The sequence below is a fragment of the Anolis sagrei genome, chromosome 3 (assembly GCF_037176765.1).
Source record: "Anolis sagrei isolate rAnoSag1 chromosome 3, rAnoSag1.mat, whole genome shotgun sequence".
In the NCBI taxonomy this organism is placed as follows: Eukaryota; Metazoa; Chordata; class Lepidosauria; order Squamata; family Dactyloidae; genus Anolis; species Anolis sagrei.
Genome location: NC_090023.1, coordinates 212,736,274 through 212,763,488, shown reverse-complemented (window position 1 = coordinate 212,763,488; position 27,215 = coordinate 212,736,274). Strand labels below are relative to the sequence as shown.

Below are 27,215 nucleotides of genomic sequence, written 5' to 3'. Positions count from 1 at the left end.
GAGTGTTGTTCTTTCTTTACTGTCCTGATTTTAGAGGTTTTTTTATAAAAAAAACCCACTGGTAGCCTGATTTTATTCATTTTCATGGTTCCTCTTTTCTGTTGAAATTGTCCACATGCTTGAGAGCAACACTAAAAAAAAGGGAACTCCAGACAAGAAACAACTAGGGCCAGCTAATTACCTCCCAACAAAGGATTCCCCCAGGCAGGAAGTGGCCAACCCTTGAAACTGCAAGGCAATTCAATGCTAATCAAAGTGGACATTTGCAGCACTGACATTTGCCTCAGACACAAGAGATCTTTCTCTCACCCTTAACATTCCATCAGGGCCAGCTAATCATCATCTAACAAAGGATTCCCCCAGGCAGGAAGCAGCCGAGCCTTGAAACTGCAAAGCCATTCAATGCTAATCAAGGTGATCAATTGCAGCCTTCACACTTGCCTCAAGCAAATAAGAGTTCTTTCTCCCATCCATAACATTCCATCAAGGCCAGCTAATCACCACCTAACAAAGGATTCCCCCAGGCAGGAAGCAGCCAAGCCTTGAAACTGCAAAGCAATTCAATGCTAATCAAAGTGGTCATTTGCAGCACGGACACTTGCCTCAAATAGACCCTCCTAACAAAGGATTCCCCCAGGCAGGAAGCAGCCAAGCCTTGAAACTGCAAAGCCATTCAATGCTAATCAAGGTGATCAATTGCAGCTCTCACCCTTGCCTCCAACAGCCAAGAGTTCTTTCTCCCACCCTGGACTTTCCACAGATATATAACCCCCACTTGCCTTGCTTCCAACAAACCTCACAACCTCTGTGGATGCCTGCCATAGATGTGGGCGAAACGTCAGGAGAGAATGCTTCTGGGAACGTCGCTATACAGGCGGAAAACTCACAGCAATCCACCCCGAGGAGATTCTCCTGTCTCTGTTTCCATAGGAAACCGGATTTAAAGTGGATTCATTCTCTAGTGTGGAATGGCTGCGGTTTGGCGCCACTTGGCACTGCCTTGGCTCGAGTCTGGAATCCTGAGATTCCCAGTTTGGCGAGTGACCAGCCTCAGCACCAGCACTTCTTGGCAAAGGGAGAGAAAAGGCGTTGTAAAACTGCCCCTTCCATGCCTCCGTATCATCGAAAGTGGTGCCACTGTCGATCTGCATTCATTCCACAGTGTAGACGCAGTGTCTTCTTGTGGAAGCAGCAGAGACAGAGGAGATGCTCCTCGGAGGGTTGGGAATCTCCCCCAAGACCATCTGCCTCCATCCTTTCGTGCCCAACCTTTCTCTCCACTTTGGCCAAAGCTCCCGTGTTTTCGGGCAGAAGGATTGCCACCCGCCTCCTCCTCTCTTCCTCTTCCTCCTCCTCTTGGCTTCTCCCTCGCTGTTGTTGTTTTCATGCCCACGCAACACGCCCGAGTGTCGTTCCTCGCCGCCGTTTGCGTCCCCACAGAGGCGGGCCAGAGCGAGCCACACGGGAAGAGAGAGAGAGAGACTGAGAAAGAGAGAGAGAGATCGGGAGAAATATATATATATATATAGAGAGAGAGCGCCGGCTTCCCCGCTTGGCGACTTGCTGGTGGATTTCCAACCTTTTTTCCCCCTCCTTTGGCTCCTTCTCGGCGGCTCCTCCCCTCTTCTGACTCCATCAAATCCTCGGACGTGAACAGTTTCACTGAAAAGCACTTTTTTGGGGAGGGAGAGAGAAAGGACGAAAGAAAGAAAGAGGGGAAACCCACCATCCGGGGGGGAAAAGGCACCGGATCCAAACTCCCGGAGTTTTTCGCAGGGATTTGTGTTTCGCGTGGGATCGCACCGTCTCTCTCTCTCTCCTAGGCTGAGAGAGGAGACCTTGGGGTTGGCAAAGGAGCCCCCTCTTCCCTCCCTCCTTTTAAACAAGAAGAGACCCTCCTCCCCTCCGCTCGCCTTGCGCGCCTCTCTGCTCCGCACTCAACTCTCTTCCTTCCTCGCTTCCTTCCTTCCTTTCTCTCTCTTGCAAGGCATGGAGAGAGAGGCTCGCTGCTCCTTGGCTTGGCTCGCCTGGGCATGGCTTTTGCTCGGCTCCGGGTCCTTCACCGAGGCTGAGATCACTTGCCGGGCTTCTTGGGCTGCTTCTTTGTCGCCTTTCCGGGGGAAGCGGACTCAGCAACAGCCTTCGCCTCCGCCGCCTTTGGAGCTTCCTCGGGGAGTGTCGCTTGGGCCGAGAAAGAGCAGTTTGGAGCAAGAAGGGGAAACCCTGCAAGGGAAAGCTAGCTTTGAAGGATGGCAGGCTCGGGAGGCTCCCCAAAAGCCGCTCGCTGTTGGAGAAGCGCAGCACCGAGGAGCAGCACCCCAAAGCGCGCCTCAGAACCAAAAGGATGTCGGAGAAGCGCGGCTTGGAACGATGGCAGCATTGGGAGCCGCCCAAAGCCTCGGCAAAGCGTCTCTCCTGAGCCCAGCTGGTCAAGTTCGGGGTGAAAGCATCCCAGGAAGGGAAAGGAGGGATTTGGTGGGTAAAGGGAACACCCCACTTGGGAAGAAGAGGAGCCGGGCGCGGAGGGACAGCGAGCAGCCTTCTGCGCCGGACGCTTTCGGGGAGGAAAGGGCCCACGAGGGCTTGAATGGGGGGTCCTCTTTCACCCAGGGCCAAAGATCCGCCCGGGTTCAAGGCAAAGGCTCCCGAGAGGAAGGGCGGATGGGCAAACTGCGCGCAGGAGGAGCAGCAGGAGGCAGCGAGGAGTTGAGGCTGACTAGCACTACCTTTGCGCTCAACGGAGACTCGGCCCATAACCAAGCCATGGTGCACTGGTCCGGCTACAACAGCAGCGTAAGTCGAGGAGGAGGAGGAGGGAAGGATTTGGGGGTCAGAAAGGCGGGGGCTAAACACCCCCTCCCACCTAAGAGAGCCTTGATGGCAAGTTCAAGGCGTTGAGCAGACCCTTGCTCAGCTCTCCAAGAAAAGAAAAGTTTTTTAGGTTGCCGTGACTGACTTTTCCAAATTCCAGAAGCATTCTCTCCTGACGTTTCGCCCACATCTATGTCAGGCATCTTTAGAGGTTGTGAGGTCTATTGGAAACTAGAAAAATGGGGTTTATATATATCTGTGGAATGTCCAGGGTGGGAGAAAGAACTCTTGTCTGCCTGAATGTTGAATTGGCCACCTTGATTAGCATTGAATGGCCTTGCAGCTTCAAAGCCTGGCTGGCTGGTTTGAAGCTGCAAGGCCATTAAATGCTAATCAAGATGGCCATTTTCGACATTGTGTTGTCGAAGGCTTTCATGGCCTGAATCACTGGGTTGCTGTGAGTTTTCCGGGTTGTATGGCCATGTTCTGGAAGCATTCTCTCCTGACGTTTCGCCCACATCTATAGTAGGCATCCTCAGCGATTGAGGGATCTGTTGGAAACTAGACAAGGGAGGTTTAGATATCAGTGGAAGTTCCAGGGTGGGATAAAGAACTCTTGCCTGTTGGAGGCAAGTGTGTATGTTGTAATTAATCAAGGCCTGGCTGATTCCTGCCTGAAGTGTTAGCTGGCCCTGATTGTTCCAAGTCTGGAATTCCCCTGTTTTCAGAGTGTTGCTCTTTATTGACTGTCGTAATTTTGGAGTTTTTTTAAATACTGGTAGCCAGATTTTGTTCATTTTCATGGTTTCTTCCATTTTGTTGAAATTGTCCACATGCTTGTGGATTCCAATGGCTGCCCTGTTTAGCCTGACACGGTAGTTGTTAGAGTGATCCAGCATTTCTGTGTTCTGAAATAATAGGCTGCGTCCAGGTTGGTTCATCAGGTGCTCTGCTCTGGCTGACTTCTCTGCTTGAAGTAGTCTGCAGTGCCTTTCATGTTGCTTGATTCCTGTTTGGGAAAAGCTGCGTTTGGTGATCCCTATGTAGACTTTTCTGCAGCTGCATAGTATACGGTAGATTCCTGCAATGGAGAGAGGATTCCTCTTGTCCTTTGCTGAACGTAGCATTTGTTGGATGTTCTTAGTGAGTTTGGAGATAGTTTGTAGGTTGTGTTTCTTCATCAGCTTCCCCACCCTGGACCTTCCACAGATATATGACCCCTTCTTGATTAGTTTCCAACAGACCTCACAATCTCTGAGGATGCCTGCTCTAGATGTGGGTGAAACATCAGGAGAGAATGCTTCTGGAGCATGGCCATACAGCCTGGAAAACTCACAGCAACTCAGTGATTCCAGCCATAAAAGCCTTGGACAACAAAAGTTTTTGTTTGAGGATGAGTTCCCTTTCAAGGCTTTCCATTCCAAGCCAGGAGAAAAAAGAATCGGCTATGAGTTGCTGGAGGAAAGTTGGTTTCTTTTTTTCTCTCTCTGCTGGGAAGGAAGCATTTCTTCCTTCTTTTTTTTATAATGCTCCTTGTTGCCTGGCTTATGATGCAGCCACATTGTTGTTTTTTCCGCCTCACCCTCCCTGTGTTCACACATGCGCACCTGCAAATGAGTCAGTGGGTCTGCACTTGGAGTGATTAATGTGGGGTGAACATGTAGGAGGGACCCTGGCTGCCCATGCCATTTAGAACCTGCGGTTTGATTTAGTTTATAGAAGACACGAAATACACGCACACCCCTTCCTCCTCTGGTCATGTGGGTGGAGAGGAGAGAAAGCTGCGTTTATCATGCCTCTTCAGGCAATTCAGAGGCAATTAAAGGATCCCCTCCTTTGGAACAGAGAGTGGAGACATCCCTGAATGTTTGTGCATTGGAGGCATGGCTGGGTTCCCCCCTCTTCCTTGGACTCAGTCTCATCAAAAGGTGGCGCCCTTGAAGTCTTATTCTGACCGTTGGAGGATGTAGCTGTTACTACATGCAATGTGTCGGCTGGATAGAGCAATGAAAGCGACATTGTTAGGTTAGGAACACTTAGCTAGATGCATCTTACTTCATAATGCTCAATAGGCAGCCATCAGAAGGATCTGCAATGTTATTTCCACCTCATATAAGAAAGGAAAGTTCTGTTTGGAGGTTTGTGAACAGCCTATTCATGACAGTATTCTCATTATCCTTTATTGTTTACTAGCTTGGGTACCCTTCGGTGCCTGGGTTGTTTGAAAAAGGCATTGTTTGTTTTGAGGTGTTAGGTAATATCATTTAGTTAATTAGTAACACTATTAGAAAAAAGCCAGTCTTTCATTCTGTTATTTATGAATGCTCCCATTAGAAAACACATAATGATGTAGGTGAACTACAATTTCCAGAATCATGGGTCAATCCCCCACTAACCAGATCTGTATGCACAGCTGGCCATGTTGGGTATGTGTGCCAAGTTTGGTCCAGATCTGTCATTGGCTGGGTTCAGTGCTCTCTGGATAAGGGTGAAATACAACTCCCTTATGCCAGGGACAATCACCACTCCCCCCCCCCCCCCCCGCCCAAACCCTGCCACTATTTACAGTTGGGTATGTGTGCCAAGTTTGGTCCAGATCTGTCATTGGCTGGGTTCAGTCCTCTCTGGATAAGGGTGAACTACAACTCCCTTATGCCAGGGACAATCACCTCTCCCCCTAAACCCTGCCACTATTTACAGTTGGCCATGTTGGGTCTGTGCGCCAAGTTTGGACCAGATCCGATGCTGGCTGGGTTCAGTGCTCTCTGGATAAGGGTGAACTACAACTCCCATGTGCCAGGGACAATCACCCCCAATCCCTGCCAGTATTTACAGTTGGCCATGTTGGGTCTGTGTGCCAAGTTTGGTCCAGATCTGTCATTTGGCTGGGTTCAGTGCTCTCTGGATGCAGTTGAACTACAACTCCCAAAACCAAGGTCAATTGCCACAGACCCCCGCAGTATGTTCAATTGGTCATGGGGGTTCTGTATGCCAAATGTGGTCCAGGCCCATTGTGGGTCAGGGCCACAGTCCTGTGTCTTGATGCATGGCGAACTACAACTTCCATCTTGTTGAGTCAGTCCCCCAAACCCCTGTTCAGTTGCTGATCAATTCCTCTGTTTGCTGTCTGCCATAGGAAATGGTAGGAAAGTGTTAAGCGAGAGGCAATGGGCAGGGTCATGCAAATTCCACACCAATAGAGGGAGAAAGGAACCCTGGGATGTTGTGTTCATTGTAACCTGTAATGTACCTTGGAGGGAGGGTTGTTGGTATTGCCTGAATGGTGGAAGTTATAGCTCTTTGTGAAAACGGGAGTCTGTCTGTGTAAGTGGACCCCTCCACCACATACACATATACACATTTTTTCACTTTTATTATGTGTATAGATTTGCATGTGCTGAACAATTAAAAACAAAGTGGAACATCAGCATTTCCTATCCCACCTATTGATTTGTATTATCTGATCTTTCCATTCATTCATGGGCTTGACCTTTGGTGTTTATCCCTCTCTGTTTTGATAAACCACAATAATGCTTGACACATTTTAATCTTCTTTATGAGGTGCAAACTTTATCTCAACTTGACCATCATTAGTTAGTACACTTGGATGTGTGCCATCTTGAATTGGGCCAAGCTGTGGACACCTGTCCTCCCCCCCCCCCCCCCCGAAGCAATACTGAAGTGTCTTAACAGGTGTGCCATGTCTAAGCACTGCAGACTTTCCTTTTCTTTTTTAAAAAACACCTTGGATCAATAGGATGAAATCGGTTATCATTGTTTTCTTGTCTGAAGCATTCAGTGCTTAGTGTTCCACCAAAAGAGCTAATCAATGGTAAGGATTTCCTATATTCCCTTTGACTGCCTGTTGCAAAATGCTTCTGACACTTTGGGGAAATGGAGGTTTTTATTCTCTGAAAGATACATTTGAGGGGAATCATCCTCCTTATTGTGTATGTTAAAATGTTGTTCTGTCTCAAAAGGTCTGAGATCACTGGGCAATAAAACTAAGGACTCATTTGCTTTTGGCAGTCTAGCACATTGCAGTAGCATTTGGTTTTCCCTGGTGTTTCAGGTGGAAGTATTTGGCTGCAAACAGGCAGTGTTTTGCTGCTGGAATGGACTGCTGCGACGTGTGCATGGGAAGGGAAATAAGCCAGCGTGTTAATAAATAAGTGATATTCTTCTGTGATTCCTATAATTAGTCGCCAGGTACCTGGAGACTTTTTTCTTCCTCGTTTCTGGGAGAAAGCATGCATTCTCACTCGTGATTAATTAGCTTGGTTTTTAAAAGCCATTGCTGTTGTGAACCTACAGGGAAAGCTCGGTGTTCAACTTTACTCTGAAACATGCTGCTCTTGTGTGTTAAGGGTGGGTGGGAAATGCAGTCTGAGATTAGCTGACTCTTTTATCCCTTCTGCTGTAGCTTTGCTTTTACCCGATTTGACAATGGGCTTGATTGTGGCATAAGAAGGTCAAGCAATTGGCTTAAAGGGGCACAGTGAAATAGTGATTTGGCTAAGACTAGAGCTCAAAGCCATTATATATCTGACCACAAGACTTTATTACTGCTTAATGTCATATATTCCCTCAATGTAAAGGATAAGAGAGGGAAATAGGGAATACAGAAGCTCATCTCTACTGTGCCATTGTGTAGTGCTCTCTGGAGCAGCTCAGCCTTCAGTTCTGAACTTACTAACCCAGGTATGGGGAAACCCAGGCTTGGGGGCTGGATGTGGCCCCTTGGGCTCTTTTCTCAGGCCCTCTCTCTCTTTCTCACCATCCTATCCTCCCTCCCTCCCTCTTTCTTCCTCACTCCCTCCTTCCTTCCCTTTTATCCTTCCCTCCTTCCTTCCCTCTTCCCTCTCTTTCTCCTTCCTTCCTTTCCTTTTGTCTTTCCTTCCTTCCTTCTCTCTTTCCTCCCTCCCTTCCCACTTTCCTTCCTTTGCTCATGACTGCACTAACCCGATGAGCCCATATGGGTCACATCTGCACTTCTTCTGTTTATAAAAACATTACTTGTCAAATCCTCCCTCTTGCTTTTGGTAGGCCTCAGGGCTCTTCTACACAGCTATATAACCCAGAATATCAAGTCAGAAAATCCTACAATATCTGCTTTGAATCGGGTTATCTGAGGCCCCTTCCACACAGCTGAATAAAAACCCACATTTTCTGATTTGAACTGGAATATATGGCAGTGTGGACTCAGATAACCCAGTTCAAAGCAGATATTGTGGGATTTTATGCCTTTATATTCTAGGTTAAAGGCCTGTGTAGAAGGGCCCTGAGTTCCAGTTCAAAGCAGAAAATTGGGGTTTTTATTCAGCTGTGTGGAAGGGGCCTCAGAAACTCTAAAAAGTGGTTATAATGCACACAGTTTAAGTCAAAAAAATGATCTCTCCTGAGGCTCTTTAAAAATCTGCCTTATAGGAAGAAAAAAAGAATGAACATAGTTAAAAATGCCTATTGAGAATGCAAGCTGCATGCTGTTGAGAGAGAAGGAACAATTATATACAATGCGGGTTAATTAAAATCAAGTGCAAAAACATCAAGGAGGGGCCATTGTTCATACTTGCTAAAGAATTTGTTGTGTGCCACATAAGAAGACATATGAAAATGAAGCTGTATGTTTGGATGACTGTGGTCCAGCTAGGGATGGACTTTATGTTCATGCATATTTGCGTATAATAATATGTATAAAGTAATATCAGATTAGGTAAATTGGTTTTCTATCCACACCACTTTCCTTTTTGTACATTAAAAGAGATTACTGTTCACAGTGGGAGTTTATGGAGAAGAATTCACTCCTGCTTATTACTTCAGGCATTGCTTCCATGAGATACAGCTTCAGTAGAATCATTTTGTGGTGTGTTGGAGGTTTACACAGTCTTTCTCCATATGTGTATTCCTTAAATGTGGCTTTGGAAGATGGTAAAAAGAAAGACACTTGTGGTATGTATGTATGTATGTATGTATGTATGTATGTATGTTGTGTTAGTCAGTGAAAGACCAGATTCTCATCTTGCTTCTTGTAATGTCAATTTTTTTACAACAGTTTTGGCCATAAATCTTTGGGCCACAGGATGGTAGTGGCCCATATTTTCTTCTCTGGATACCCAATAAATAGAGAAGAGACTTGGCATGATTTTTTTTTAAAAATCAGTGTCATATTTTTACACCTCAGGTATTTTCCATTTACCTCAACCAGATATGTACTCTGTTATCCTTCATGTGAAACAGCCATGGAGTTAATATTCTAAGGCCCCTCTTACGCAGCTGAATAAAATACAATATTATCTGCATTGAACTGGAATATATGGCAGTGTAGAATCAGATAACCCAGTTCAAAGCAAATATTGTGGGATTGTGTGCCTTGATATTCTGGATTATGTGGCTGTGTGGAAGGGCCCTAAGATTCGAGAGGGAATACTCCATTAACTTGGATGAGGGTGTTTTATAGGGTTTCCCCTCCCCCAATAACTGCAGTTGATTTCTATGTATTACTGCTGGACACTTTGATTAGAAAAGTAAACTTTGGCTGAAAAAGGAGATAAAACAATCGTAAGATAGCAACATCATTCAGTGCAGCTGAGATTTATAACTTTACCTATCACTCCATCTTCTTCACGGAATAGTGGAGGGTGTGATGGCACATCTGGCCCCACTTGTGTGTGAATGTATAGCTAAATTGTTTGGTTATCTACAGCTGTCTATCCATGTTGTTTTACACTGGTTGAATTGCTCCCCCAGCCCAATTGTTTGGCTCCGCCCCTTCCTGGGGAAGAGGGCAGTGCTTTCTTTTCATTCCACCATCAAACAACTCAGCAGATGGACGTGAAAAAGGCTTGGCTCTGAAGCCCTCAGTCAAGTCATCTCTTATCACCAATTTTTAAGTTTGTACTCTTAAGATTCATTCTTCATGCCCAGTGCACCCTGGACGACGTTGCGGAATCTTAAGCACCTTCAAACCAGTCCTTTGGCATCGAGAGGAAGACTTTGGCCTTCAATATAGGTCATTGGACTGGGGTTGTGAATGTTCAGACTTTCACAGCCATTGAGAAAGAGGGAACTTGGAAAGCTTCTCAGCTGTAAAACTCCTTGGACCCAAGACTCCAGAGACTGTAACGTATGTTTTCTTTACCCCCTTTGAATATCAAGTTCATGCCTAAGGAAGATAACTCATTGTGAACAATAAAGACTATTTCGAGTTATCTATATTGTCTTGATCCTTGAAAGTTCCAGTTCTCTAAAGGAGGGCAAGAAGCAATCCCCTGGGAAAAAGATGCCACGTCCATGTTTCTTTCACTAAGAACTATAGCCCTCAGGCACGACGGCATAGAGGGCTACCTGTGGCCTTCTGCAAGGTGGTGGATTGAAACTCCTAGTATTTGTCATTGCTGTTGGCGCTGGCTGTGGCTAATGGAAGTTACCATCCTGTAACTGGAATGCTACCCCATCACAACACACATGCCACCTGTGATGTGGCAACAATAAATATTCCCAAACTTGAAAACATTGGGGCAATAGGGAAAATGCACTTGGGGTTCTCTCTTTAAACATTTATCTAAATATGGCCTTTTCCTTCCTTATAGGTTAATAGACACAGGATATATTGATGAAGATCATGTGGCAGATGTAGAGAGGATGGGAACTCTTTCTCTTGCAAACAGAACTTCTACTTTGTTTTTAATGCGTTTCTTTCTGGGTTGTAGAGTGGGATCAGAAACATGTCCTTCTGTTCTTGTATTCCTCAAGCCACATTCCTTGTACATGCATGCACATGTTTAACAATGACAGCAGTGGCTAGGGACAGGCTAGGGCTGAAGATACAGATCAGAAGATACACACCATTCACTTTATTATATTGTTTTGACACTGGCATCATCCCTAGGCAGAGTAATCTGATTGTGGATGATAGAAGTTGTTGACTGATACAGGTGGTGGACTAAAAGTGAGGACAAGGCTCATGTGCTGGGTATGCTTCCAAGTTAAAGGAGGTAATATTGTCACCATATTTTGTGCTAGTTAGGCTTCATTAAGAGCACTGAACTTGGTTTTGGTACTTCATTTTAAGAAGGATATAGACAAATTAGAGCAGATTCAGAAAAAAACAATAGAAATACAAGAGATATGAATTACAAAATGTATGTGAAAGGTTGCAGGAGTTGGGCATTCCCTGCCTTGTGAAGAGAAGACTGAAAGGTTTAATTCTTCACAGACAGGAGGGTGCAGATTTGTTCTCTGATGCCCAAGAAGATGGGACCAGGCTTTAACTTACAGGAATGAATATTACTTATTATTATTATTATTATTATTATTATTATTATTCTGTTTTTCTCTCTCTGAATAATAATAACAATAATAACAACAATAACAACAACAACAGATGATATTAACTCACTCCTGTAAGTGGTTAAAGCCTGGTCCCACCTTATTATTATTCTGTTTCTCTCTCTCAAGGGAGCCCCTGGTGCCGCAGTGGGTTAAACCGCTGAGCTACTGAACTTGCTGACTGAAAGGTTATTGGTTCAAATCCAGGGAGCGGGGTGGGCTTCTGCTGTTAGCCCCAAATTCTGCCAACCTAGCAGTTCAAAAACATTCAAATTATTATTATTATTATTATTATTATTATTATTATTATTATCATCTTTATTTGTACCCCGCTAGCATCTCCCAAAGGACTCGATACTGCTTACAAAGGCCAAGGCCTCAAATGTGAGTAGATCAATAGGTACCAATTCTGCAGGAAGTTAATGGCATTCCATGCAGTCATGCTGGCCACATGACCTTGGAGGTGTCTACGGACAACATCAGCTCTTTGGCTTAGAAATGGAGATGAGCACCAACCCCCAGAGTCAGACACAACTGGACTTAATGTCAGGGAAACTTTTAACTTTACCCTTTTCTCTCTCTAAAAAAAGACTCAAAGCAGTTTTAAGTAACAGGAGTACAGATTTTTTACATTAGAAGGAACTTCTTGATAGTCAGAAGGTTCATAAGTAGAACCTATGACTTAGAGATGTGATAGGGTCTCTGTCTTTCAAAAAGAGTTTGAACAGCCTCCTGTTGATATGTTGTTGATATGTTCTTACTGGACTTGCTGTAGTGAGGCCAGACTCAACGGCTTACCTCACTGGGGTTCCTTCCAACTCCATGAGTCTATGTTTAGGGCCATTTCTGTAATGGCACCCATCGTCTATGTTCTGTTGAGTAAGATCTGTCAAATATTGGCACATTATTTTAGGAAACCAGCAACATATTTTTATTACTTTGGTGGCCTGGTATGATATTGCAATTCTCTTATGGCTGATGTTTTTAGCAATGCTGTCTGTTGAATCTGCTTTTACATATTCTATGGCCTTTCATTTCTTAAGTTACCTTGAAGCCATTCCTTGGGGGGATGGTGGAATAAGGTTTTAAAAATAAAATATCTACAAATATTTAGAAGGACGCCCCAGATGGGAAAGAAAAAAACTATTATTTAAAAAGTGCTGAAGTTGAAGCAGACTGAGAATTCATATCTTTAGCCTTGGGAGTCATTCTACCTAATCACAGTTGAATAGAGTTTTGGTTTGATTACTCAGAGGGGAACAGAAAATGCTTTGCACAAATATCAACAATTTTTAGAGGGCAAATGGAAATTATGCACTGTTATGAAGATATTGGCAAAAGTTACTTTTATACATCCGAGAGTCCCTCAACCAGCATGATCATACTGGGATATTTGTGGGGGGTGGGGAGGTGTGCTAGGCAATTGTGTTTGACCTTTTTAATGTTAGTGAAGTGGCAGATATGCTTTAAGGTAAAGGTAAAAGTTTCTCCTTGACATTAAGTCTAGTTGTGTCCGACTCTGGGGAGTGGTGCTCATTTCCATTTCAAAGCCGAAAAGCCGGCATTGTCTGTAGATGCCTCCAAGGTAATGTGGCCAGCATGACTTCATAGAGTGCCATTACCTTCCCACAGAAGCAGTACCTATTGATCTACTCACATTTTGCATGTTTTCGAACTGCTAGGTTAGCAGAAGCTGGAGCTAACAGCGGGAACTCATCCCGCTCCCCAAATTCAAACCTGTGACCTTTTGGTCAGCAAGTTCAGCAGCTCAGTGGTTATTTTTGAGCTTAACAGCTCAGATTCCCCAACAAAATCAATACAACTGTGTGAAGAGAGGTGTGATGTTGTAGGTGCTCGTTGGTATGTATCTGTTATCAGTGATAGTGCAACTGCAGTGGAATAGCGAGTTTTTATAATAAGGTCCAAAGTGTGGCTTTCAGAGGCTTTGAACCACCAACGTTTTGGTCAGCAAGTTCATCAGCTCAGCAGTTTATTCACTGCACCAGCAGGAGCTCCATATATGCGTTACTGTGCTTGTTTTATCATTCAGGGTGCTGAATCCTATACCTCAAATAGATTCAACATCTTGCTGCCCCAAACTCCTTTTGGGAGATGGTGGCAGGGTATAAATAAAGTTTTTAAAAATTATTATTATTTTTGCACAATTCTTCAAAAGGTCAGACCCACAACACATTCACTGCCCCTTTGATATGGAAGCCACCAGTTGCCACCAAATCTGGAATTCCCCAGAAAAGCCACTTTCTCAAGCTGTGACTTAATTGTATGCAACTAGCAATTAGCTGCACAGAATCTGCACAGTTGGTTCTTCACAGTGTAATGAAAGTCACATGTGGTTGTATGAATGTTCATCATTGTAATCATTATCTTATAGAGAACACAAAGAAAGCCAGAGTTCAGTAGCAGCCTGGTTGTTCAAAATTTTGTTCACTCACAAAGCTTACTGGAACAACTTGAGATGATCACTATCTGTCAGCCTAATCTATTTCATAGGATTCTTATTAATTAAGAATGTGTGGTGGAAAAACCAAGTGGGCCAGTCAAATTCTTTGGAAGAAGAATGGGACGGAAATGGAAGAAATAATCAGATATTGCCTATCTGTGATATCTTACTGTGAAATGGGAACAGGACTCTCTGTGTTACAGTGATTCTGTTCCTGTCTTCAAGGGATTCCTGTTTTGCCCCATCGTCACAGAGATCCATCTCCTCATCTATGCTGTTCAATATCTATCTGAAGCTGCTGTCACTAGGAATTTAGAATGTTGGTGCCACCAGTAGACTGATAACACTCATCTACTACTTTGTGTTGGGATCAACTCAAAGTGTATAGATACTAGATTAGTGTCTAGATCCCACAATGTGCTGGGTAAGAGGTAATAAAGTGAAGCTAGATGCTGACAAGATGAAGGCTCAGTCTCAGCTGGTTTGCAAGCCTATACATTGAGTAATGCCCTACCATGGGTGAAGGGAGCACTTCTGAATCTAACTCCATCACTAAATACTCAAATGAACTCTGGATTCTAATGCTTGGACCCAACTTTGACTGATCTTCCGGTTATGGCTTTTCATGGGCAAAGATGACCTGGCCACAGTAGTTCATGCATTGTTAACTTGCCTAAGTAGACTACTGCAATACATTCTCTGTGGGATGACGCTTGAACATAACATGGAGTCTGTAGCTAATGCAATATAGAGCTGCTAAACTGCTAATGGGAGTAACTGAAAGAAACCACATGACATTGTTTCAGATGAAATGTTGTTATTAACTACCATCAAATAAGCTTCAACTCCTGGTGATCTTCTGAATGAGAGACATCCAGGTTTGCTGATCATCAACTACCTTGCTCAGGTTTTGTAAACTCAAAGCTATGTTTTACTTGATCTGAGTCTCTCCATCTGAAGTATGGTTTATCTCTTTTTCCCTGCTGCCTTCTACCTTACCAAGCATCTCTTACTAAACCTATTGTCTTCTTATGTATGACACCCTCAGTTTAATCATCATGACTTCTAGGGGGAGTTCAGATTGATTTGCTCTAAGAACCATATTTGTCTTTTTAGAAATCCATGGTGTCCATAGAACTTTGCAGCATCATATCACCAATAATCTCAAAAAATGTACTAGGTGCAGATATGTTTCTGGTCTGAACTCAAGGTAATGTTTCCTAAACAGCTTTGGACTTCAATATTTGAAAGACTGCCTCTCCGTATATATGCATATTCAAAGACCCACGCCTGCTGGAGGGACTCCCCTTCTCACACCAAATCTAGAATCTAATGGTACACTCTGGGAAGATATGAGGAATTATATGTGGAACATACTCCAGTTGGAGGCTCAATGAAGGCTGACACTCTCTTCATTTTGGTGCCAAAGTAAAAACATAGCTTTTTGTTAAAGACTTTATGGAATAAGGGTTTTGTACAAATCTGTACAAGTGCATGGTTTCAAACTATTTCAACTGCTTGTTAATTTTTGAAATATGCTTTTAGATTGTTTTTTTAAACTACATTGATTGAACTTATTTTATTGCATGCTGTCTTGAGATTTTATGATACAAGGTGTCATATAAATATTTGTATACATGATTGCATATGGCCACAATGATGCATTAACAATTCCTGCAGCTGTAGTAACTGAGCATTGGTCACCATGACAAAGGTTGGTAGATTTCTTCAATTGCTCCTTATTACATTCTCTATGATTGGAATGATCTATTACACTGTATGTTTTGTTGCTTTACATATACTTAGTTACATTGCATGAGTACTAAGAATAACTGCTAACAAAGATGTGTTAGAGGATACTGTTGCACATTGGCAGCCCCCAGCTGGTATCCCATACACAACAGGACTCGTGTGCAATAGAAAAGATTCACAACAGGATATCAGTCCCAATACACACTGATAACTTCACTGGCTCCCTATGTAATAATGTACGAACTCATAACAGGAGCTCTTTACTGTGGATACAGACATTGTGGAACTGCTCAAATCTAACTTCTATATACTGATTAAGATATAACTGCAACATGATTTCAGCCTATGTGGTTGTGAGTATATGCTAAATAGTTCCAGCCCAGTTTACCTGTATGAACCAGTTCGGGCATTAAGATCAGCCAGAGAGGCCCTGCTCTTGGTCCCACCTCCTTAGCAGGTGGAATTGGTGGGGATAAGAGACAAGGCATTCTCAGTGGTAGCCCCTCGGCTGTGGAATTCCCTCCCCAGTGATATTAGATCAGCATCCTCCCTCATAGGCTTTAGAAAAAAACTTAAAACCTGGCTATGGCACCAGGCATTTGGGGAATAGCAGAATTATAGTGCAATATACTCTCATGGTACCGACATAAGAAGCAATTGAATGATGACTACATGATTGGTGCTATGTCTTAACATGTTTTAATTGTATTTATATGTTATCTGATTTTAACAGTTATATGTATTGTTGTTTTTGTGTAATTGTGGCATTGAATAACTGGCAAAATTGGAAGCCACTCGGAGTCCTCCACGAGGTGAGATAGAGTGGGGTAGAAATATAGAAATAAATAAATGCTACAACTTTTTGAACTGTGTTTATCAGAATCAAGGCAGTGCTAGATAGAAGTTTCTGGGAATTATAGACCAAAAATGACATGATACTTGCTCATCCACGCTGTTTCACTTGTGTTGTGCTGAACCCTTTTCCATCATGTGGACTAGTTCAGATATCCATAGGGAACTAGCATGAGGTAGAGATTACTGTGTTGAACTGGGAATTAGGAGATGCAGGTTCCATTCCCCACTGAACCATGGAATTACCATTGCGACACTTTCTTAGGCAGACTTATCTTGCATGGTGGATCTAAGCATAGCAGCGACAGAAGAATGCCATGCATTCCACCTCGAGTGCAGTTGAGGAAAGGCAGGCAATACAGTGTAAAAATACATTTTTAAACAAGATAATTAAAAGGAAGGCTGAGCACTTAGGTGACTACATAGGTGATGGCTGAGATCCTGGATTGGGAAATTCAAATATCTACAGGGAGCTAGCATGGGGTGGAAGTTACTGTGTTGTACTATTTTAATAGGTTTTTTTTTTGCTTATTTGTTAGTAACTCTGTATTATGTGATGCAATTTGTAACCAGAGTAATTTTGAGAATGAGAGAAAAATGAGAAATAAATATGGATAGATATAGCTTGTGGACTCTTTCCAGGGGCACGACTATGGGTTGTGTAAAGGTAGCCTACCCACTGCTCCTGGTATGACTTTTTTTGAAATTTTATTATACTTAATTGGAAGAAACCCCAAGGGAAAAGCCAGTGGATTTTCCCGTGTAAACTGGAACTAGGATTCATTAGCCAGTAGCCTGAAATTTTTTGCTTTTAGAAAATGCTATGAAGTCAGCTTTTCTGTGCAAGAGGTGAACCATTGTGATTTCTACACAATGTGGTTTAAATTAGGTTTTTTTCTGTTCTCTGTGTTAATAATACATCATAAAAAAATTCATGCAAAGAATTATCTATGCGTATGAGTAATTAAGGATGTGCATGCACCTAGAGGTGTTTGTAAGAACTCTAAGCTGTAATTGATTGCTCTTTTTTCCTTGTTCATCTGATACCTTCTGCTCAAAGAACTAGAAATGTCTTTATTGAACAAAAAGGTGTGGAAGCACACATTTCTCTTCTTGTTCCTTCTTAGCAGTAATTATTAGGACTGCCGTTGGCGGCGTTCTGATGAGATCGCTAGGTTGCTAATGTACAATTGTCAATCAAATTCTGTTATTTACCTCACACTTTGGTGATTTGCAGGTTGAGAGCCTGCTAGAGACTAATATGTGGCAGGTGCTTTTTTAAATTAAAGCATCAACAGTATAGGATGTAGCAAAGCAATTTTTTCTCTTAATGAAATAGTTCTTCAGAGAATCTTACCTGAGATAAGAATGAGAACATTTCAACACTGTGGTACAGGAGACTGCTAATTTACAATGCAGACCTATAGGTAGCTCAAATATAAATTCAGTGGAGTTTACTCCCAGAGAAGCACGTATAGGATTGTAGTCTTACGTTGTCTGCCATGACATTAGATAGGAAGATAGCCACTAACAACGAATCCCTCTATCATCAGGGAAATAGAGAGTTCCCTCACCCACACTTAGGTTTCACTATAGATACTATTTTAAAGACTTCTCAGTATCTGTTAAATATCATTGTTTTCATTGTTCACGTGTTGCTCTCATTGGAGTTTAATAGCAATAACATGATGGAAGTATAACGTAATAATATTTGCTGATATGTTATATTAGCTACTTAGGCCATGTCTACATGGCCCTGGAGTGACCATGATGCTGGTCAGATGCATCAAGCTGTCATGTTGGCACCAGTTAGTCCAGCTGGTTGAGACCACATCAGCCCTGTTGGGATGTCACCTAAACCTCCATGCCACCACCACTATTCCCCACTAGCCATGGAGCTCCATGTGAGTGCCTGAACACAGCAGGTCAAAATAGGTTACCCATGTGACTAGCAAGGAGGGGGGTCAAGTGACCCTCTCTATCTTGCGGAACATGTGGTGCCCCATTCTGACATCAGCAATATGACTATGGCCAGATGTTCACATAGAGCTCTGTGGCCACCAGGGAGCAGCAGTGGTGACAGTCTATTCCTTTCCTCTGTGCTGATGAGTGTAGAGAAAGGATGATGTTGGGAGTATCTGTTTAAACTGTGGATCAGGCTGAAATAAACACAGTGTACCTGTCCAGATTTTTGTAAAGCCTATGGATACGTCAGAGATCCCAGAAAACGCAGGAATGTCCCTTGGCTTTGTCTAGGTCAGGATAAAGTTGGGCGAAAGGAAAAAAACTCAGGATACTCATTGGAAGTTGCCATGCATTAGAGAAAGTTAGTGTTGGTTTTGAGGTGCGTCCACATTTTTAATTCATGAAGATATGCCCTTAGTTATGTCTGCTACTAAATCCCACTGAATTTTCTGTGTATTTCACTGCAAGTAAGCAGCAATGTTTATTGGGATGATCCTTCCACAGCCCACCTTAAGAGAGAACAGCCTGATCTCAGGCAGTCTGGTCTGTTCAGCTGTTGAGTAAGGTGCAAGGAAGGTGACATTTCCAATCCCTTCTGTTAGGGAGTGAGTTTGCGACAAGGCCTTGCAGCAGGGGTTCTCTTTCTGATCATTGCAGCTTCCTTTGCTGGTGGGAGGGAGTTGGAAATGTCATCTTCTGTCTACCAACAGCTGAGTTAACCTCCTTCACTCAATTTAGCTATTGGTCTTAAGGTCAGTTGGGAGCAGCATTTTCATAGCTTTACTTTGAAACTATATAGATTTCCAAGATTCAGACAGTTATGGATTCATAACTATAGATTATGAATCTGTAACTCCTATACTGAATGTTAAGCAACAGTTGTAATATGTTGAGGAGTCCAAAATGATGGCCTTTCATATAATAACATGGCAACTTAAAACATCATTACACTTCCTTGCAGCAATTAAGATTTCCATTTTACTTTTCCAAATTCTGTTTGGGGAATAAATGCTCAGGAAGCATTTTGAGAACCCCCCCCCCCCAATCTTAGGCCTTTTATTAGATGATTTTTAAATGACACAAAACCTAAAATATAATAAAATAAGATAAAACAGACAATTAGTACTTTGACTGAGAGTGAAAAGTTTCATTCCAAGCATTTAAAATATTTCTCTCTAATGTTTAATTCAATTCCTTAAACTGCTCAAGAACTTAAAAACATTTTAACTTGATACCTACAAGATATAATAAAAAGAGCAACAAGCTATGTTTTGGTTAAGGAAGTCACTGATGAAATCTCTGTGGGCACAATAGCACACATTGTTGAAGTTCTTAGCATGTGGCTGGTTGATATGAAAGATGATAATCTTTAGTAGCACCTATCCAGACTGTAAAACTATGAAGGGTTTTCAAATTAAAGTCGACCCCTTCAATGGAGCTCAGAAGCAAACCAGTGACCAATGTCGATTACTGGCACCGAAGGTTGTTTTAAATCTAATGACTTAGCTGCCAGGGAATGCACAGGATCGTGATTATGCTATGCTACCATTAGTTCTCATAAGGAAACTTGATGTAGTAATGGGATCATAGGATTAGCGTGTACATCTGCTTTGTTGTACTAGGCCTGCTGCCTTTAGCCAACATGGGTCTGCTTTATCCTCTCCTTTTTATCTCCTTTTAATGAAAAGCTTGCAAATATTTTAAGGGGGACTGTCATGTCTTGGTACTCTGCCACCTAATGACTTGATTCCATCAGAACAATCACACCCTTTTTCCATCTGCATCAAGATCCTAAAGTAGTTACATTTCAAGCTCTCCTTGTCATTTCCTTTGTTTCTGTCACCTTTCTCATTTCCCTCCTCTTTTGAACCATAGAAACTCATGTACAACCCACCTCCTCACTTTCCAACTCTACATTTTTGCACCTTCAGCTGTGTTGCTCCTTACATTTAGAATTGCCTCCCCTCTTTTTCAAACATTTCTTTCTCTCTTGGTTTATGCACTTCAAAAATTCTTCTCAATCATATTGCCTTGCCTTTTTGCACCATAGTACTACAGGAGTTTCCCCCATCCGACTCATAACTTCCCATTTCAATCCTTCACTTCTTTCCCCGCCCCCTTCCTCAGCAGCTGTCTTGTTGGTTAATCTGACATATATTGTGGGTGATATGTCTGTGGAATCATGTTTATTTTCATGACAGTGTCTGGCAAACTGTTGGTACCCAATGTCTGCAATACAGCTCACAAGATGTGCATTTACGTTTGTGCAGGCTGTTTGCACCAGCTGTTCCTTTGGGATATATCTGCAGCTCATTCCGGGATGAAACTGCCAGGCTGCAACCAGTATCTTTAAACCATCCAACACATCAGTAGATAAAAGGGTGTTGGGTTTTTTCAATGCTTTTCGCCTTGTTCTCTGAGTGTTCCTTTCCCTCAGCCTCTGTGGTAAATAGGACTCCAGCTGTGCCTTCCAGTAAGTGGGGGGAAAGTAGACAAGAGTATGCAGGGGAAATAGACCAGAGATACTATGTTAGCTGAGATTTAGTCTTTCAGTGATTTTCTCCACCCAATGAGGTGAGACAGATGGTTAAAACAGAGAAGGTGATTACACTAGCGGCTCCCATAGGCCCTCCCTAGTTAGACTCAGCTGGTGCTTGTTTCATGGTCTCAGATATTGCAAAGTGAAGACCTTTTTATTCCTCCAGGCATTTAAATAATTTTATCTAGTGCTTTCAGGTGGGGTTGTGAAGTCAGAAGCAGTTTTGGGTGGAGTCAACGTGCAGAGGAAGGCAATGGCAAGCTCCTTCTGAACAAATCTTGCAGAGAAAACCCAAGATAAGTTTGCATTAGGGCCACCATAGGTTGGAAATGACTTGAAAGCGCACAACAGCAAGAACAGCAAAGTCAGTCAGCAGAAATATACTGACTCCCAATTCTGACTTCAACGTGAAAATTTATCATACCAATACATGGTAAATAAATACATCATTTCATATTTGTATGTATTTAATCAAATAAATATATTTTCTATTCTCTCAGTACAAGTAGCCTGAAGATTCGTGTGATGATTCTTTATGCAGCCATTTTGCTATAGTAAATGTGATAGAATTGTAGAATCAAAGAGTTGGAAGATATCACAAAGACCATCCAGTCTAACCTCCTTTCATACAGGAACATACGATTAAGTCCCGCTGTCAATCAGCTTTTCCCTGATATTTAGGTCAGATCTCTTTTTCTGTAATTTGAACTCATTGCATGTTGTAATGTTATTAGTAATTAAGATACATTTGCTATGTTTCGTGGAATTGGAGTCCAAGGTTGGGCGAACTGGCACCACAGCTCCACTTTAGGTCATAATGCTTTCATGTTTGCTGCTGGTTTTATTTTTATTTTCTGCTTTTGTTTTTATTTTCACTGTTTTTGTTAGACTAATTGTTAGTATTTTAGGACGAGGGTCTTTTTGTGTCAGTCCTTGTGCACAGGCACTTTGAATTCCTCAGCATTTGTGCAGTACAAGCAGATGTTTGCTGGTCTCTGTGCCAATTGGCATACATGCAATATTAGGCAGAGGTGTTTTGGCATTATTACATCAGTGGGCTGTTCACTCTGGTCTGTTCAACAGGATATTAGTCTGTGTATATTTCAGAAAATTTTGGTTTTAGGGCAGTTAAACTGAAATAAATAAATATGTACAGTCAGACTTCCATACCCACAGATTTTGCATCCGTGCATTCAACTATACACAACTTGAAAATATATTTTTTAAATCCCCCAAAACAAATATTTTATATAATGGACACTATTATACCATATCATTGTATATAATGAGACAAGCACTCATGGATTTTGTTATCTATGGGAGGTCCTGGAACCAAATCTACTGTACATACATATCCATGCAAACATTATCTAAGGCAGTGGTTCTCAATCTGTGGGTCCCAGATGTTTTGGCCTTCAACTCCAGAAATCCTAACAGCTGGTAAAATGACTGGGATTTCTGGAAGTTGTAGGCCAAAACACTTGGGGACCCACAGGTTGAGAACCACTGATATAGGAGATGTGAACTCATGCTTTTTTTTTTTTTTTTTTTTTTTGCTTTTCAATCTCATGAAAGTGTATACCTATATGAAAACTGCATGTGGAACATTTTTCTTCACACATAATTGCCAGTTGAGAAAGATTTTTTTTTACTTATGCAGAAACAGCTTTCCCTTATATTGAGGAACCTGTCACCTTCTAGGTCAGTGGTTCTCAACCTGTGGGTCCCCAGATGTTTTGACCTTCAACTCCCAGAATTCCTAACAGCTGGTAAACTGGCTGGAATTTCTAGGAATTGTAGGCCAAAACACCTGGGGACCCACAGGTTGAGAACCACTGTTCTAGGTGCTACATTGCAACCCAAAAGCCAATATGATTCTGGGATACATTTCAAATGCTGTTTTCAGGACTTACTGCTTTGGGGTGATTATTAGTCCCAGACAGTGTGTGTGTGTGTGTGGGGGGGGGGCTTTGGGGATTTGTCAGGGGTCTGCCAGACTGCCAAAAAGTAGTTATGGGCCAAGTGTGTCCAGCAATCTCTTATTTGCTTTCTCTTCCTGTATAGTAATCTACTTTGGACAATTTTTGGTAGGAATTTTGTTTTTCAAAGAGAAATGTTTTTCAAATATCAAAATAAATAATGCCATTTGCTTCCCTACTTCAGATATTTGCTGTTTAAGTGCATGCAACACATTAGAATTCCAAATGCTAGGGATGCATTCTGATTACTATACTGTATACTGTTTGTAGCTACTTTGCCTGATTGTATAGAAAAGGAAATCTGTAATTATAGTTCTGTGTATACATAAGATACTTGTGTTCAGTCTCAATAGGAAGAATAGCTTACTCGAAACCACCATAATTTTATTCTTTTATAAATGAAGAATGCTTTTACTGTCTCTTTTAGAGACATACGCAGTAGGAAGTACCAGCATTTTTGCTGGACAGATTGGTAACCCTGCAACTCAAAATAGCATCACTCTTAATTAGTACTTCTGACCTCCTGCCATTGTTCTCCTCTTGATCTCAGCAGCCCTGGGGCAAAAAATAATAATACTGGAACAAAGAGTGGAAAAAGAGAGAGAGAGATCCCAAACACAGCCAGAAAAAGCATTTGGGAAACATGAAGGCTAACACTAGAGGGAGTGTGGACATTTAATAAAATATAAAAATGACAGCAGGAGATGAAATTGAGAGCTTTAAAGTATATTACGAAAGATAGATACTGCTGAAATATAAGTATTGGAATTTCTCTTGTAGGTGAAATTGTTCCTATTAAAGCCTTTCTTCTCAGGGAGAGAAGTTGGCACATAACAGCTTAAGCATGAAATCAAGAGGTCTCCTCGTCTGGGATGTATTCTGGACATCTTGTGTAGTGGGGGGATCACACAAGCTGCCATTGTCTCTGTTTGGCTGTGTGGTGTTTTATCCCCTGGCTTCCCCTTTTATTGCTGGAAAATATTTGTGTGATTTTAGGCTGGAGCATGGATGTATTATTGTCGTCTCTGTGTTTCTTTGAAAATGAAATATTTAATCTCTGCTCAGTCCTTTGCTTGTGAGATTGTCTTGGTGTCTCTGTTGCTGATGGATGTCACTGGACAGTGAACTCTCTCACAGTACTGGAGGCAAATAAACTTATTTTTTCTGCCATTGGCTGACAGAAGATTCTGAGCTTGTACTGTTTGCCTTCCACAAGTAGCAACTTTTCCGATGTCAGTGGAATGATGAGTGTACTCTGAATTTTAGTCTCCATTTCAAAGGAGCTATCTAAGAAATTGAACCCAACCCAATATGTTCAGCAGCTTGGATACTTCCTGTAAAACACAGACTGGTATCTTGAGCTCATTGACTACCACATTGACACTAAAATCATGTGTATCCACTGAAATGGAACCCATTAGAAACCAAGTCATAAAAGAGAGATATTAAATCCTTATCAAGTTAGTTACTTGGGAAAGAAATAGTTGAGTAATTACTTTTAAGACATTATCATTTACAGACTGCTGAGCTTACAAAAGGAGTTCATGTTTTTAGGTTATATAGCAGTTCTCTGAAATATATTTGGCCATAATCCCATTAAGTTTTTATACAAGCACAGCAGTGAATTCCAGTGTACCTTCCATCCCCATTTACCAGGTGGCAGCTGCTGCAGTCATTGGGAATTTCTTCTCCTGTCACCCAGGAACAGCTCTCTGCCTTTCCCAACCATTACATAAGTTTATTGGTTGGGTTGGAGAAACAGGGTCCTGTCACAGTTCTTCCCCACCTCAGAGATGAGTCATGTGAGGAGCGTGGGGATTTGGAACAGCAGACAGCTGCTTTCTGATCAACAGAGGAACAGATTCCTGCTGATCACAGCAGCCACTGTCCAGCTGCTTCCATGATCCCGAAAGTCTCTCTACAAGGATAATACAAATTGTACTCATTTTGTAGCTACATTGAAAGCAGTGAAAAGTGCTTCTTTTAGGCTTTAATGCAGTATGTTGTTGTTGTTGTTCATTCGTTCAGTCGTCTCCGACTCTTCGTGACCTCATGGACCAGCCTACGCCAGATCTCCCTGTCGGCCGTTACCACCCCCAGCTCCCTCAAGGTCAGTCCAGTCACTTCAAGGATGCCATCCATCCATCTTGCCCTTGGTCGGCCCCTCTTCCTTTTGCCTTCCACTTTCCCCAGCATCATTGTCTTCTCTAGGCTTTCCTGTCTCCTCATGATGTGGCCAAAGTACTTCAACTTTGTCTCTAGTATCTTTCCCTCCAGTGAGCAGTCGGGCTTTATTTCCTGGAGGATGGACTGGTTGGATCTTCTCGCAGTCCAAGGGACTCTCAGCACTTTCCTCCAACACCACAGCTCAAAAGCATCGATCTTCCTTCGCTCAGCCTTCCCTAAGGTCCAGCTCTCACATCCGTAGGTTACTACAGGGAATACCATGGCTTTGACTAGGCGGATCTTTGTTGCCAGTCTGATGTCTCTACTCTTCACTATTTTATCGAGACTGAACATTGCTCTCCTCCCAAGAAGTAAGCGTCTTCTGATTTCCTGGCTACAGTCTGCATCTGCAGTAATCTTTGCACCTAGAAATACAAAGTCTGTCACGGCCTCCACGTATACTATAATGCAGTATACTAAAACTTTTTGCTCTGCTTTTTCCAGGAAAACCTGACCTGGCACTATGTTTTTTCACTTGTGTATAATCTCTATTGGGCTGCTGGCTTTGGGTGAGGAGGGTGGGACAGTTTGGTGGGTGGAGAGTATCACCACTTCTTTTACACACTACAGAGTGCAAAATGATGAATGTTACACCTCAGATTAACAACACACGAATTAATGAAAGATGAGAAAGAGTATACCTAAGAGAAACAACAGGAAATGACAAAGATATATGCTATACCTATCCTCTTAGAGAAACATGCAAGCAGGCAGCTACTGATTATAGGCATGATACCCCTAACAGAGAAGAGGGTGACAGAAACAGAAGCAGTGTTTTAGGATCAAGAATCTCACTTTTAGTTTACTGCTCCTACCTGTGGACAATAGCCTGTAAGGAATAGGCATCCTGTAGGAGAAGAGGTTGATTACACCATGTAACAAGATTTGAAATTTTTTCTGTTCCTGGTTTGAAAGTGTTATTCCTGTTTAATTGTGTGGTTGGTTGCTATATTCCAGCAACTTCGATTTTGTGGCTGCCACAAACTATGTTGAATTGCTTGGGACTCAGTGAGATATCAGTTGAAAAACTATAGCAAAATGTGCTGTTGGATGTCCCGCAGAAACAAAGTTTTTGCAGTTTAATAAACTTTTCCCATGTGTTTACATAGTGTTATTTGAATGTGGATTCAAGACTATTGAGGTGTTCTGCTTTAACTTGCCTTTTTGAGCCTGAATCAGTGTCATCACAGTCCTAGATTTATCTCTGGAAATGTGAGCCATAGAAAGCTGTTTTATCCTGTGTGCATATGAAATGAAAGGTGGAGCGCTCATTACCTGGACAAGATTTTGAAGGCTGCACAAAAAGTACACTGGAAGAATGGGTAATTAACATTTGCCCAGACGGTTCAGGCAAGCCACATGGCTCTGAATTCTCTGTAGATGGTGTCACATGTTTCAGACCCAGTTGGGATGTTGTCTTCTACAGTCAAATACCTCCAGTCATGTCATATTTTCTGCATTGCTTGGAAAAGGTCCCTCTCTAAAAAACAAACAAACAGAAAACAGAAGATACCATTGTCAGCCATGTCACATTTTTCATCCCAGTGTCACTGGGGTCTTTTGTTCCATGCTTCAGTTTTATGGTGAGCCACTTTAATTAATTTAAGATTGCCCTCATCACTTCTTCTTCACTTGTTTGATTACAAACAGCCAGAGCTTTATTTTCAGGTGACATTTCTCAGCTTTCTTCTGCAAGCAATTGGCTTCGTTTCTCTTTTTTCCAGAGGCTGGGAGGCCCAAACAATAAACTTCTTAATTAAATTTTACATGGCCCAGGGTGTAGGGAGGGAGAAATAAAGAAGGAGATCAAAGTGTAAATAAAGGCTTTGAGAGAAGTGCCAGCAAATTCCCTTGTTTGGATTTCAGCTGTTTTCCTTTACCTGAAGGTGGCTGTTCAGGAATTTGGCATATGGGCTGTCAAGATGGAAGTTCATGTATGAACAAATGTGGAGCATAAGGTCCATTTTTTTCATTAAAAGTACACAGAAATCATGAGAGATTCCTCCTCCTCCTCCTCCTCCTCCTCCTCCTCCTCCTCCTCCTCCTCCTCCTCCTCCTCCTCCTCCCATTTCTTACCTGCAGTGCAGCATTCAATGTGTTGTTGTTGAAATGTGACTTCAACTCATTTCTGAATTATGGTGCTTCCTACAGTGATTCCATCACATGGTTTTCTGGGACCGAGAGTGTATGACTCACCCAAGGTGGCTCAGTGGGGTTCTATGGCCATGTGGGGAATTGAACTCTGGTCTACAATCCATTGCTTAAACCAATACTTCATGCTGATTCTCAAAGTGGCTTTCAA

At 42.4% G+C, this 27,215-nt stretch overlaps 1 protein-coding gene across 1 annotated transcript in view; it reads left to right on the top strand.

Annotated features, from left to right (window-relative positions):
- Positions 1 to 1,386: 1,386 nt before the first annotated feature.
- SORCS3 (sortilin related VPS10 domain containing receptor 3) overlaps positions 1,387 to 27,215 on the top strand; it is a 580,612-nt gene continuing 554,783 nt past the window's right edge. The window contains exon 1 of the mRNA XM_060768351.2: positions 1,387 to 2,793. Within this exon, the coding sequence (XP_060624334.2) occupies positions 1,990 to 2,793 (804 nt within the window). The 5' untranslated portion in view covers positions 1,387 to 1,989. The remainder of the gene's footprint in view (positions 2,794 to 27,215) is intronic.